Consider the following 16067-nt stretch of genomic DNA (forward strand, 5'->3'; position numbering starts at 1 on the left):
ATCTGTTGGGAGCTTATGGCCTTTCCCCTATTCTAGATGCAATTTCTCTCCCTGGGTCACCTGTTTTTGGTAAAAATAACTCAATTCTTTTTTATCTAATATACTAAGCAGAAATCACTTGGCAGTGTAGTGCTGACTGAGTTTTTCCTTGGATAAAATTGTTAGCAACTTGTAGCTACTTTACTAGGTAATATCAATATATAAACAAAAAGAGAAAAACATTCATTTCTTTTAATTCATTAACTATGCTTATTTGTGTGACACCTATATATTGGTTTCCCATAGAGAAAAACTGCCATAAAAATTTAAGGTCTAATTTAACATGAATATTAGTTAAAAATACACTTTCACAATTTAGAATAAGGTGAATGATACATCTGTTTCCATTCTAAAATGATCCTTTTCTAGTAATTTTTACAATATTTTCTCACATGAAAATTATCTTCTCAACAAATACTTACTATAGCATAGTATCCTACTTGAGAAATTTTTTAAAAATGTGTCTTTCTCAACTACTTCTTACCTGAAAGTTTTCCTCTTTAAGATTTATATAAATTAATTGACTTCATGAATGATAAAGGAACAATGTTAAATACCCAGAAGAAAAAAGTTCAATGAAGACTATTTCATGGCTTCAAGCACTGAATATCAGGATGTTAAAATCATTTGATATCAAATAAACAAAAGGATTTCTTTAGAAAACAAGAAACCACTGCCACCAAACACATTTTCCCAAACGGCCTGCCTCGCATTCCAGAGCTGACAGAAAATCAGGTCTGCAAGGAGACAGCAGCTGAGCTGCCTACTCCAGAGTTAAGTAAAAACATGGGAGGCCGGAGCACACATGTGAAAGAATACATTTAATTTTAACAAGGCAAAGAAATGAGTTTTAAAAGGTGGTGGTGGTTTAACTGAGTGTCTCTTTTAGTTCCACTTGAAAAAAAGGTGTAAGTTTTTCCTCTAACTGCTTCCCAACAGTTCAATGACAGCAAAACTTTAAATCTATGGTGGTGCTGGAGTTCTTCTATTAGGGACAGGAGGGATGCAACTTCATGAACTTTATTTAATCTGCAGAAAGAAAGGGGGAGGAAAAAAAAGACAGAAAGAAAGAAAGAGAGAGAGAGAGAGAGGAGAAACAAAAACTAATTTTCCAGGCAGGGAAATACTTATAAAACCTTTTATGTCAAAGTTAGGATTTCACAACATGACACACTAATGCAAAATCCAGTAGCACCTGTAAGATTTAAGTAAATGCTGCCATCACTTAAATGCTTTTTAAAAAGTATCTGTAAAAGACTGAAGGAAAAAAAGATACATTCTCCAGAGAACAACAAATGTATTTCAAAATAAAAACTGTATTTTTGTTTTTCTTTTTTTCAATTGTTTTTTTGTACAAGAATTCATAGTTATAATAACTTACACACAATGGGATCAATCTCTGCTCTCCTTTTCTGTGTCACTTCAAGTCCACATGTTCAGGCTATAGTCCCCAACATTATTTTCTGATAAATATATTACCACAGTTTGATCTAAATATACATTATATAATACTTGTCTCTGGGAAAAATCAAATTTTAATATGTAAACTTTTATTTATATAATACAGAAATGAAGAAAACTACAGTAGGCACACAAACTAATTATGACTTGTAGATGATGATTTCTAGATACTCTCCTACTGTAAATGAATGTTTAAAATAGTCTTAATAAGAAAATTTTATTTATATGTGCACTTGTGTCCACCTTATCCCATATACTGTACACGTCTAATGACAAGCTGGGAATTTAAAGGTGCAGCCCTCAAGAAATTGTTGAATCACTAAAAAAAGAAAAAATTAGACTCTATTGGAAAGGAAAAAACTCACAAATTTTCCAATTTTAGATTTCATGTCCATAGGAAAATATTAAAAATAATTTTCTGTATATACATATGAGTATATGTATATATTGAATTACAGATGTCTCATGTATCAATACAATTCAAGTGGAGACATTTTGGTGAGTTATTTTCCCATTAAATGGCAACTATGTCAAAATTTAAAAATATCTTATTACATCATTAAAATAATTCACTTACCATTTCAACAGCTTGTCCTATTTTTTTTTGAATTTTTAACTCTTCATAACCAAATTTCCTGATCCCTAGTGCTAAATCCCCTATTTTAATTAAAATCTGGTGCTCTGTTACTCAGAAACTGATGGATAAAATCACATCTACTTCAAAATTCCATCAATCAAATAAATTTTATTACCTGATTTATCAGAGAAATAGCTCTGAGCTTGTGTACCTAAATTATCCTCCCTATTATAAACAGGTGAGGCAAATACCCTAAAATAGATGGAGGTAACTTACATGATATCATAGCACATATAATACAAGATGATTAAGTGTCTGATATAAACTTTTCAGAGACACCTGAAAACTCACTTTAGAAACTAACTTTAGAAACAAACCATTTATTTTTCACTCTAATATAAATTAATATGTATGTATTTACATACATACACATACATATATATAAAACAAAATTGTCTAGTGTTGATTAGCTGTTTGTGAGTGAAAAAATGGTTACAAATTGATTAACCAGCTTAATTCTGTACTTAACAATTCAACTGTTTTGGGGTACAAACACAAAGTCAGTGCATTTGTAAACTCCATGGAGTCAGATACTCAAGCATACACTTTAAATAAGAACCCTCCTCAACGTCACAAGCATTGGACAGCAAGAATATATGGACTCTGATGCAGTTCCTACTCCATAAGCAGACTAGACAGCACTTGACTTACTTTTAAAACAGTTTCTTAAAAGAAATATATAAAGAAATGCATGTTTGCTGAAAGTCCTTTAAAATTACCTCAAAACAACATTAAATCCTGTTCACTGAGAAGAGCCCGCTGAATTGAATTCCTGTTTTGAAATGCCTAGTTAACAGTTTAGAATATTGCCTTGTGAGGATTGACTAGAGACGTGGTTGATGTGAAGACCCAGACAGAGTACACGGCTCCAATCCCAATAGTCCTCTGATTGGCTGCTCGATGGAAATGGATCGCCTTTAAAATAGCTATACACCTTAAAATGATCTATAATAAACAGTTTCCCAACAACCATTATTATTTGTAAATTGAAATGCATTAATCATTCAGAAAAGATTTCTTGCAAAATATATAAATAAATGTAACTGCATATTCTGTAAATATACTTAACATTGCTAGACCAGACCGCCAGTGACGGGCTGCTGTATTTCAGTACTGTGTGTCAAATTTATCAGAAATTTAAAAAGAAAAATTTTGGAGGGACTCAGCTGCCTTCATTAGTTGGCTTTAAAATGTGTAATAAAATGGGAGACAGTATCTTCTCATAAATACATGGAATCAATATGGAAAAGTAAACTATACAGCAGACAAGATTAGAGAACACCAGAGTGTACCAGAGTGGTCACCAGAGTGAAATATCTTCCAGTATAAAAAAAGGGAAGAACTCTATACACCCAGTTATAGTAAGTATGTTTCAATTAAAGATGCAGCTCACTCTCACTCCTGGCAAGAATTAATTGGTAATGGCACTGCTGCCAGCAGTGCAAAAATATCCTGAGAAATTATTCAGATTACAACAAAAGACAGGGCTTTCATCACTAAGTTTTTGCACAAAACACAGCTTTAGATATCATAAATAAATTAATTTAAAAAGCAGATAACCTTCACTGTGTTGAACACAAAAAGGGGATGTGACCCAGACATTTGTTAATTCTCCCATTGGCTAATATCAGAAAAAAAGATTGCATTAAGTGTCTGTTTATAACTTTCTAGTTAACTATGGCCAATAATATACATGGAGGTAATCTGTAGTTCAAGTTTTTCATCTCTTTTTCCCCAACTAGCTACAAGCTGAACTCTAAAATTTACACTGAAATATACAATTCCAATTTTCAAAAGATCCTCCTCCTGGACAAGGGATATTCAAATTTTTTGTGCAATCTTGATGCAGAGCCCAAACAGTCCTATGAAGAGAGACAGTATATTTTTTAATCAATTGGCACTGAAATTTAACTTTCCTTAGCTGCGTTCTAGTAGCTTGGCCAAGTTATCTCGTAATTCTGTTAGTTCAAAGATTTTTCCATCAAGAATTTCTAACAGTGTCTTCAGGTTATTGCGAAAAGCTTCTTGTTCATTCTGACTTTTCTCCAGACGTTGCTCCAAGTCAGACAGTTGTCCCTCCAGGTCTTTGTTCCGAATTTCTACTTCCTTTAGAAACAAAAGTGTGATATATATATGTGTGTCAGTTTAAGACTTAAACAATATAACTTTTGTTATGACTAATATTGTGGTAGTTAATGCAGTTTGATAATTAGGATGACCTTCTGAGTCTCAATACAATTTAAGGAGGTTTTTAGATTTTGCCATCTGAGAAATACATGTGGTTTTATTGATTGGCTTGTTCATGAATACATCTGTCCCCCCAACACAAATTTCCTGACTGCTTGCTTTGTGCCAGGCAACACTAGTCTAGGCACTTCAAATACTGAGATCGGATGAAGACCCATTTTGTGGATTATCTGCATCTCTTTTCTATTTCTGCCCATGTTCTTTTCCTCTGGCACAACTGTTAGCAATCTCAGATGAAAGAAGGCAGAGAAAAAGAGACAAATTAATTTTTTCTCCTTATTGGAAATTTTGGAGAAAGATGTAGAGAAGAAAAATGACTCAAATAAGGTTTTAGGATCCTCTGAATATGTTAATTATTCTTTGTTTCGCCTCAATATCAAATGAATGCATACGGTAGAGAATATAGCTCACCTGCTAAAAACTGTAGTGAAGATATATAATAACTGTACATACAAGAGAATTATACAACTAACAATTCCAATATACTACAGATTAAGGAAAGAAAAAAATGACAAAAGGGAAGTAAAAGTTCATGACAACAAAAAAATTTTTAACTTTTTAAACAGAATAAAATCTGGCATACTTAAAAATTATTTAGAAGTTACTATATATCTGAAGGACAGTAGATTGTTTTTAAAAAATTATTGAAAGGCAATCTGGTAAACGTTAAATGAAAATAACAGAACATGAAGCAGCACACTGCAACGAGGCAAAAATTAGTATGCATGAGGACAAACAATAGGAATTAAAGTACACACAGAAAATGGGAAACAGTTCTGGTTGTTGGGATTATGAGCACTTCTTTCCAAAATGTATTTGTCCTATAATACCAGCAAAATTAAACTTTTGAGAAAAATAATTGGAAAACTGACTTGAATACATATAAGAAAGTAACCATTGATTTAGCATTCTCAACACAAAGAAATATTCACATGTTTAACTAAGAGCAAAGCTCAAGCAAAAAGACACCACAGATGAGTCGGAAGAGCCTGGGAAAATACAAAAAAAGGAAGAAAGCAGTTATAATGATTTATAAAGAAAGAATTTAGGGAATTCCAATCTAATCTTAAAGTATTTACGGTTAGATGTTAAGCAGGTATGTTTCTAATCTTTTTCCTTTGAATAATCTACAAGGTGAAGATAAGTAAACTGAGAGCAGATTCTGAAACCAATAAAATATTTATAAATTCAGAAGCCAAGTTCATGGAGGCTCTAAACTATGGGGGAGAAAACAGACTCTGGGATCAAATGTAAAAATTCCACTCATGATTGCACAGCATGCTCTCTTGCCTGCTTAAACAATAAGCTTAAGAGTACTGTAGAATGTTTCCAACTGTAAAAATAGACCAAATGTCATTCACTAGAAAACACCCACTTCACCAGGCACCACCCAGTTTGCCCTCTAAAGCCGTCCTTAAAAATGAAAGGCTTCCTTGTTCTCCTTGCCAATCAATGAAACATCCAACCATTTTCAGTGGAAGCAAGCAAAACACCAAATTCCCTCAGCTATTAAAATTGAGCTGTTCTCTCCAGGAGTCTTGTGCTCTAAGCCATTTCTCTGATGGAGGAATTTCACTAGGCCCGTAACAAAAGGGATCCAATACAATGATGTTGGTGCTGGTCTATTCTGAGGCAGAGAATAAGATCCCAGAGGAAGAACAGACAACCCAGGATCAGTATGAAGCAAACTGATTGGTGGCATGTCCCAGTTTTCTACCTTCTGTCTATATTTTCCATCCCTTCTTCTTGACTTTTATTCTCCCTCCCAACTCATTCTTCTGCTTATTATCATTTTTGTGCTACTATTTCCCCTTCCCCTCTACCCATATGTGAGCATATGCCAGGGGCACCAAGATAAAGCACTAAGGCCAGAATTTGCTAAATCCCTTTTGAGTGCTTTAAAAGGCAGTAACTGAAAGTATATAAATACAAATGCTCTGTATTTGTTAGATATGGAGTCTACAACACTACAGTGATTAAAAAAATGTAGACAATTATTACCACCATCAATGGGACCAGGTCAGGTTATAAATTTAAATCTTGCATCATTTAATCTAAATAAAAGCTACAAAAAATTGTCTTTATTGATATCTGATTCACACCTTAAACTCTTAAAAGATAAATTATTGTTCTATTAGATTATTAACCTTCATATATAACACGACATAAATCATCAAAACAAGTATTAATAATTCAACAGAAAAATGGGTTAAAGAAGAAGTTATTCAACAATTATTTACTGAGTGTCTTCTACATACTAAGCACTGAAGATAAAGTAGAAAATAAAGACGAGCCCTGTTTTGATGGAGCATGCATTCTAGAAGGAAGATACTGGTAACAAAGAAGTCAATAGAACAGACGTCTGTGTAACTGAGGAAATCACTGTGTGCACTGAAATCTTTCAACCATCTTTCCAAACTGTGTAAACCAATAATAAGAACAAAAAAAATGACACGAATTCCACAACTTCAACTAGAAGAAAGAGAACAATACAAACTTCAAGTTACCTATAATTAGGAGATATAAGCACCAGTTTCTAGCAAAGATATTTCTCAAGTTCTTATTCTCTTCGCAGAGGGCAAGGCAGGGTTGTGGGGAAATGCACAGAAGAAGGAAGAGGAGAATGAAAGGCCTAAGACTGAACTCTAATAATCCAAAGAAAGAGAAAGACCACTGAAAGTGCCAAAATACTGGTGGAAAACAAAAAGTCCTGGTAGACCAGAGCAGCCTACAAGAAGCAAATTCACAGTATATAGGACACTCGAGAAGGCAACCTTGGAAAGGCATACTTCTGAGAGTAAAAAGAAGAGAAAGGGACTTTGGGGATAGCTAATCATAAAATAAATGGTCCTTCCACTGGGAAATTCATTTAGAAAGACCAAAAATTATGATATGGGCAAAGGTATACCAGGCAGGGGTTGTAATAGTGGTAGAAAAAGTGGCAAAGAAAGACACCTTTAATGCTAAAAGTGACAACACACAATGAAGATATAACAATTATGTTTATGTACCAAGAAACACAGTAGCCACCTTTATAAAGTAGAAACTACAGGAGGTCTAAGGAGACATAGAAAAAAGTACACTGATAAGAGCTTTTAATATTCCACTCTCAATATAGGACAGATCAAGAGGAACAACAACAAAAAAGGTAAGGATATAGAAGTCTTAAACTACAAAATCAATAAAGAGCATTCATAAAATTGATCATATGCTAGATTACACAAAAAATCGGTAAATTAGGCAAAGCAGACATTACATAAACAAACCCTTGTGATCACAATGCAGTAAAACTAGAAATAAGTAACTAAATCATAAAACTAAAAGGCCCTTCCACAAGCAAATTAAAACACGTTCTTTTAAACACTTCTAGCGTGAAAGGGAAATAAAACCAAAACTACAGAATTTCAAGAAATAATGATAATGGAAACACTGTCAGAATCTATGGGACACATGAAAGCAATGACCAGAGAAAAATCTATAGCCTTAAACACAAACAAATAAAAATGAAAATAAAGGAATTAAATTCCCTTCTCAAAATGCTAGAAAAACAATAAAAAAGTAAACCAAAACAAAAGGCAGAAATAAAGATAAAAGTAAAAATTCATTAGGTAGAGGACAGAAAGAGTAACACTAATTAATAAGTCAAAATCTCCTTTCACAAAAAGCTTAAAATAGACATATCATTACTTAAGAAAGAAAAAACCTATATAAAATAAGAAATTATAAGAGTTCCCACTGAATATTTGAAAACCCAGATGTAAAGCTTAAACAGTCCAATACCTGCAGAAGAAATAGAGAGTAATCATGGAATTACTCCATAAAAAGCACCAGGCCCAGATGGTTTCAAGGGGAAGTTCTATTAAACTTTCAAAGACCAGACAGTTCCAATATGACATAAGTTATTCCAGAGCATAGAAAATAAACAAAATCATCCAAATTATCTTATGAAGCTAGTATAGCCTTGATACCTAAATCTTATAAATTCAGCCCCCACCTGAAAATGGAAGAAAGTTACAGACCAATATTACAAATGAATATCATGTAAAAACTGTCAATAATAGGGAACACAAATCTGGTACCACATTAATAAAATGATACACCACAGCTAAGTGGTATTTATTCTAGGAATGCAAATGTGGTTCAGTTTTAGAAAATCCATTAATAAACCATATCAATGGATCTGTGGATAAAAACTATGATTATCTAGATAGATACTAAAAAAGCTATTAACAAAGTTCACTCATTTGTGGTAAAAACACTCAAGAAAATAGGAATTAGCCACTCTCATAATATGGTAAGATACCTATATTTTAGTGGTAAAGCCAGCATTTCAATTAATGGAAAAATATTAGAGGCATTTCCACAAAGATCAGGAACAAGAGAAGTCTGTCACCTCCACTATTGTTTAACACTGTACCTGTATTTTTGGTTTGTTTACTCCTCAGTGCATGAGATCTTTTTTTTTTTTTTTTTAACATCTTTATTGGAGTATAATTGCTTCACAGTGTAGTGTTAGTTTCTGCTGTAAAACAAAGTGAATCAGCTATATGCATACGTATATCCCCATATCCCCTCCCACTTGAGTCTCCCTCCCTCCCACCCTCCCTATCCCACCCCTCTAGGTGGTCACAAAGCACAGAGCTGATTTCCCTGTGCTATGCAGCTGCTTGCCACTAGCTATCTATTTTATATTTGGTAGTGTATATATGTCCATGCCACTCTCTCAGTTCGTCCCAGCTTAACCTTCCCCCTGCCGGTGTCAAGTCCATTCTCTATGTCTGTGTCTTTATTCCTGTCCTGCCCCTAGGTTCATCAGAACCATTTCTTTTCCGATTCCATATATATATGTTAGCATACAGTATTTGTTTTTCTCTTTCTGATGTACTTCACTCTGTATGACAGACTCTAGGTCCAACCACCTCACTACAAATAACTCAATTTCGATTTCTTTTTATGGCTTAGTAATATTCCATTGTATATATGTGCCACATCTTCTTTATCCATTCATCTGTCGGTGGATACTTAGGCTGTTTCCATGTACTGGCTATTGTAAATAGTGCTACACTGAACATTGTGGTACATGACTCTTTTTGAATTATGGTTTCCTCAGGGTACCTGCCCAGTAGTGGGATTGCTGGATTGTACTGTAGTTCTATTTTTAGTTTTTTAAGGAACCTCCATACTGTTCTCCATAGTGGCTGTATCAATTTACATTCCCACCAACAGTGCAAGAGGGTTCCCTTTTCTCCACACCCTCTTCAGCATTTATTGTTTGTAGATTTTTTGATGATGGCCGTTCTAACTGGTGTGAGATGATACCTCATTGTAGTTTTGATTTTCTCTAATGATTACTGATGTTGAGCATCTTTTCACCTGTTTGTTGGCAATCTGTGCATCTTCTTTGGAGAAATGTCTGTTTAGGTCTTCTGCCCATTTTTGGATTGGGTTGTTTGTTTTTCTGATATTGAGGTCATGAGCTGCTTATATATTTTGGAGATTAATCCTTTATCATTGCTTCGCTTGCAACTATTTTCTCCCATTCTGAGAGTTGTCTTTTTCTCTTGTTTATGGTTTCTGTTGCTGTGTAAAAGCTTTTCTTTCATTAGGTCCCATTTTTTATTTTTGTTTTTATTTCCATTTGTCTAGGAGGTGGGTCAAAGAGGATCTTGATGTAATTTATGTCATACAGTGTTCTGCCTATGCTTTCCTCTAATAGTTTTAAAGTGCCTAGCCTTACATTTAGGGTTTTTTTCTTTTTTTAACATCTTTATTGGAGTATAACTGCTTCACAATGGTGTGTTAGTTTCTGCTTTATAACAAAGTAAGTCAGTTATACATATACATATGTCCCCATATCTCTTCCTTCTTGCATCTACCTCCCTCCCACCCTCCCTATCCCACCCCTCTAGGTGGTCACAAAGCACCTAGCTGATCTCCCTGTGCTATGCGGCTGCTTCCCACTAGCTATCTATTTTACGTTTGGTAGTGTATATATGTCCATGCCACTCTCTCACTTTGTCCCAGCTTACCCTTCCCCCTCCCCATATCCTCAAGTCCATTCTCTGGCAGGTCTGCATCTTTATTCCCATCTTGCCCCTAGGTTCTTCATGACCAGTTTTTAAATTTTAGATTCCATATATATGTGTTAGCATACGGTATTTGTTTTTCTCTGACTTACTTCACTCTGTATGACAGGCTCTAGGTCCATCCACCTCACTACAAATAACTCAGTTTTGTTCCTTTTTATGGCTGAGTAATATTCCATTGTAGATATGTGCCACATCTTCTTTATCCATTCATCTGTTGATGGACACTTCGGTTGCTTCCATGTCCTGGCTATTGTAAATAGAGCTGCAATGAACCTTTTGGTACATGACTCTTTCTGAATTATGGTTTTCTCAGGGTATATGCCCAGTAGTGGAACTGCTGGGTTGTATGGTAGTTCTATTTTTAGTATTTTAAGGAACATCCATACTGTTCTCCATAGTGGCTGTATCAATTTACATTCCCACCAACAGTGCAAGGGGGTTCCCTTTTCTCCACACCCTCACCAGCATTTATTGTTTCTAGATATTTTGATGATGGCCATTCTGACCAGTGTGAGATGATATCTCATTGTAGTTTGGATTTGCATTTCTCTAATGATTAATGATCTTTAGCATTCTTTCACATGTCTGTTGGCAATCTGTATATCTTTTTTGAAGAAATGTCTATTTAGATGTTCTGCCCATTTTTGGATTGGGTTGTTTGTTTTTTTAATATTGAGCTGCATGAGCTGCTTGTAAATTTTGGAGATTAATCCTTTGTCAGTTGCTTCATTTGCAAATATTTTCTCCCATTCTGAGGGTTGTTTTTTCACCTTTATGGTTTGTGGTTTATGGTTATGGTTTATGGTTTCCTTTGCTGTGCAAAAGCTTTTAAGTTTCATTAGGTCCCATTTGTTTATTTTTGCTTTTATTTTCATTTCTCTAGGAGGTGGGTCAAAAAGGATCTTGCTGTGATTTATCTCATAGAATGCTCTGCCTATGTTTTCCTCTAAGAGTTTGATATTGTCTGGCCTTACATTTAGGTCTTCAATCCATTTTGAGTTTATTTTTGTGTATGGTGTTAGGGGGTGTTCTAATTTCATTCTTTTACATGTAGCTGTCCAGTTTTCCCAGCACCACTTATTGAAGAGGCTGCCTTTTCTCCACTGTACACTGTTGCCTCCTTTATCAAAGATAAGGTGACCATATGTGTGTGGGTTTATCTCTGGGCTTTCTATCCTGTTGCATTGATCTATATTTCTGTTTCTGTGTCAGTACCACACTGTCTTGGTTACTATAGCTTTGTAGTATAGTCTGAAGTCAGGGAGCCTGATTCCTCCAGCTCCATTTTTCGTTCTCAAGATTGCTTTGGCTATTCAGGGTTTTTTGTGTTTCCATACAAATTGTGAAATTTTTTGTTCTAGTTCTGGGAAAAGTGCCAGTGGTAGCTTGACAGGGATTGCATTGAATCTGTAGATTGCTTTGGGTAGTATAGTCATTTTCACAATGTTGATTCTTCCAATCCAAGAACATTTAATTTCTTTAATTTCTTTAATTTCATTTAATTTCTTTAATTTCTTTCATCAGTGTCTTATAATAAGTTTTCTGCATACAGGTCTTTTGTCTCCTTAGGTAGCTTTATTCCTAGGTATTTTATTCTCTTTGTTGCAAAGGTAAATGGGAGTGTTTCCTTAATTTCTCTTTCAGATTTTTCATCATTAGTGTATAGGAATGCAAGAGATTTCTGTGCATTAATTTTGTATCCTGCTACTTTACCAAATTCATTGATTAGCTCTAGTAGTTTTCTGGTAGCATCTTAGGATTCTCTATGTATAGTATCATGTCATCTGCAAACACTGACAGCTTTACTTCTTCTTTTCTGATTTGGATTCCTTTTATTTCTTTTTCTTCGCTGATTGCTGTGGCTAAAACTTCCAAAACTGTGTTGAATAATAGTGGTGAGTGTGGACAACCTTGTCCTGTTCCTAAACTTAGTGGAAATGGTTTCAGTTTTTCACCACTGAGAATGATGCTGGCTATGGGTTTGTCATATATAGCCTTTATTATATTGAGGTAGGTTCCCTCTATGCCTACTTTCTGGAGAGTTTTTATCATAAATGGGTGTTGAATTTTGTCAAAAGCTTTTTCTGCATCTATTGAGATGATCATATGGTTTTTATCCTTCAATTTGTTAATATGGTGTATCACATTGATTGATTAGCGTATATTGAAGAATCCTTGTGTTCCTGGGATAAACCCCACTTGATCGTGGTGTATGATCCTTTTAATGTACTGTTGGATTCTGTTTGCTAGTATTTTGTTGAGGATTTCTGCATCTATGTTCGTCAGTGATATAGGCCTGTAGTTTTCTTTCTTTGTGACATCTTTGTCTGGTTTTGGTATCAGGGTGATAGTGGCCTCGTAGAGAATGAGTTTGGGAGTGTTCCTTCCTCTGATATATTTTGGAAGAGTTTGAGAAGGATAAGTGTTAGCTCTTCTCTAAATGTTTGATAGAATTCGCCTGTGAAGCCATCTGGTCCTGTGCTTTTGTTGGAAGATTTTTAATGACAGTTTCAATTTCAGTGCTTGTGATTGGTCTGTTTATATTTTCTATTTCTTCCTGGTTTAGTCTCCGAAGGTTGTGCGTTTCTAAGAATTTCTTCCATTTCTTCCAGGTTGTCCATTTTATTGGCATACAGTTGCTTGTAATAATCTCTCACGATCCTTTCTTTTTCTGCAATGTCAGTTGTTACTTCTCCTTTTTCATTTCTAATTCTATTGATGAGTCTTCTCCCTTTCTTTCTTGATGAGTCTGGCTAATGGTTTATCTATTTTGTTTATCTTCTCAAAGAACCAGCTTTTAGTTTTATTGATCTTTGCTATCGTTTCCTTCATTTCTTTTTCATTTATTTCTGATCTCATCTTTATGATTTCTTTCCTTCTCCTAACTTTGGGATTTTTTTGTTCTTTCTCTAATTGCTTTAGGTGTAAGGTTAGGTTGTTTATTTGAGATGTTTCTTGTTTAGTGAGGTAGGATTGTATTGCTATAAACTTCCCTCTTAGAACTGCTTTTGCTGCATCCCATAGGTTTTGGGTCGTCGTGTTTTCATTGTCATTTCTTTCTAGGAATTTTTTGATTTCCTCAGTCATCGCTTGGTTATTAAGCAGTGTATTGTTTAGCCTCTATGTGTTTGTATTTTTTACAGATTTTTTTCCTGTAATTGATATCTAGTCTCATAGCGTTTTGGTCAGAAAAGATACTTGACACGATTTCAATTTTCTTAAATTTACCAAGGCTTGATTTGTGACCCAAGATATGATCTATCCTGGAGAATGTTCCATAAGCCCTTGAGAAGAAAGTGTATTCTGTTGTTTTGGGATGGAATGTCCTACCTCGTTTCATGTGTCATTCAAAGCTTGTGTTTCATTATTTATTTTCATTTTGGATGATTTGTCCATTGGTGAAACTGGGGTGTTAAAGTCCCCTACTATGATTGTGTTACTGTCACTTTCCCCTTTTATGGCTGTTAGCATTTGCCTTATGTATTGAGGTGCTCCTATATTGGGTGCATAAATATTTACAGTTGTTATATCTTCTTCTTGGATTGATCCCTTGATCATTATGTAGTGTCCTTCTTTGTCTCCTGTAATAGTCTTTATTTTAAAGTCTATTTTCTCTGATATGAGAATTGCTACTCCAGCTTTCTTCTGATTTCCATATGCATGGAATACCTTTTTCCATGCCCTCACTTTCAGTCTGTATGTATCCCTAGGTCTGAAGTGGGTCTCTTGTAGACAGCATAAGTATGGGTCCTGTTTTTGTATCCATTCAGCCAGTCTATGTCTTTTGGTTGGAGCATTTAATCCATTTACATTTAATGCAGTTATCGATATGTATGTTCCTATTACCATTTTCTTAATTTTGGGGGTTTGTTATTGTTGGTCTTTTCCTTCTCTTGTGTTTCCTGCCTAGAGAAGTTCCTTTAGCATTCGTTGTAAGGCTGGTTTGGTGGTGCTGAATTCTCTTAGCTTTTGCTTGTCTGTAAAGGTTTTAATTTCTCCATCGAATCTGAATGAGATCCTTGCTGGGTAGAGTAATCTTGGCTGTAAGTTTTTCCCCTTCATCACTTTAAATATGTCCTGCCACTCCCTTCTGGCTTGCAGAGTTTCTGCTGAAAGATCAGCTGTTAACCTTATGGGGATTCCCTTGTATGTTATTTGTTGTTTTTCCCTTGCTGCTTTTAATATTTTTTCTTTGTATTTAATTTTTGATAGTTTGATTAATATGTGTCTCGGTGTGTTTCTCTTTGCATTTATCCTGCATGGTACTCTCTGTGTTTCCTCGATTTGATTGACTATTTCCTTTCCCACGTTAGGAAAGTTTTCTACTATAATCTCTTCAAATATTTTCCCAGACCCTTTCTTTTTCTCTTCTTCTTCTGGGACCCCTATAATTCGAATGTTGGCGTGTTTAATGTTGTCCCAGAGGTCTCTGAGACTGTCCTCAATTCTTTTCATTCTTTTTTCTTTATTCTGCTCCCTGGCAGTTATTTCCACCATTTTATCTTCTAGCTCACTTATCTGTTCTTCTGCCTAGTTATTCTGTTATTGATTCTTTCCAGAGTATTTTTAATTTCCCTATTGTGTTGTTCATCACTGTCTGTTTGCTCTTTAGTTCTTCTAGATCCTTGTTAAGTGTTTCTTGTATTTTTTCCATACTGTTTCCAAGATTTTGGATCATCTTTACTATCATTACTCTGAGTTCTTTTTCAGGGAGGTCACCTATTTTGTCTTCATTTATTTGGTCTTGTAGTTTTTTACCTTGCTCCTTCATCTGTAACATTTTTTTTTGTCGTTTCATTTTTGTTTTTTTTTTTTTGATGGGTGGTGCTGTATTCCTGTCTTACTGGTTGTTTGGTCTGAGATGTCCAGCATTGGAGTTTGCAGTCAGTTGGAAAGAGCCGGAACTTGGTGCTGAGATGTGGACCTGCGCGAGGCCTCACTCCAACTGATATTCCCTGGGGTCTGAGGTTCTCTGTTAGTCCAGCAGTTTGGACTTGGAGCTCCCACCACAGGAGTTTGGGCCCGACCTACGGCCTGGGAACCGAGATCCTGCAAGCCGGTCGCTGGGGGTTCCTCCCGTCCCCTTAGGTGTCCGTGGTCCCCCACTGGTGCCTGGTAGGTGACCTAGTTGTGAGGAGACGCAAATTCTGCGTCCTTCTAGTAGGCCATCTTGACTCCACCTCTGTACCTGTATTTTTAACAGGTGTAATTCAACAGGAAAAATCAATAGAGGCATAAGAACTAGAAGAAAAGAAGTAAAATTATTTCTATTTGCAGAATATATGTTAGTATACCTAGGAAATCTTAGAGAATAAATGGAATAAATGACAAAACTAGTTCAAACAATGAAATAATTTAGTAAGGTAGAGGGATATAAAATTAGCAAACAGAATTCAACAGCTTTCATATATTGGGATGGCCAAAAAGCTCATTCCGGTTTTCCGTAACATCTTACGGAAAAACCCGAATGAACTTTTTGGCCGACCCAATATATAAACAATAATCAATTAAAAGATACGATGGTAGAGAAAACTCCATTGTCAATAGAAGAAAAGAAGATTAAATATTTACAAATAAACAAGAAACATGACAAA

The 16067-nt window shown here is 35.0% G+C and overlaps 1 protein-coding gene across 1 annotated transcript in view; it reads right to left on the reverse strand.

Moving 5' to 3' along the window:
• Positions 1-1335: 1335 nt before the first annotated feature.
• HOMER1 (homer scaffold protein 1) overlaps positions 1336-16067 on the reverse strand; it is a 124694-nt gene continuing 109962 nt past the window's right edge. Inside the window, exon 9 of the mRNA XM_030846576.2 lies at positions 1336-4243. Within this exon, the coding sequence (XP_030702436.1) occupies positions 4055-4243 (189 nt within the window). The 3' untranslated portion in view covers positions 1336-4054. The remainder of the gene's footprint in view (positions 4244-16067) is intronic.

This window comes from Globicephala melas, chromosome 3, assembly GCF_963455315.2.
Source record: "Globicephala melas chromosome 3, mGloMel1.2, whole genome shotgun sequence".
NCBI lineage: Eukaryota > Metazoa > Chordata > Mammalia > Artiodactyla > Delphinidae > Globicephala > Globicephala melas.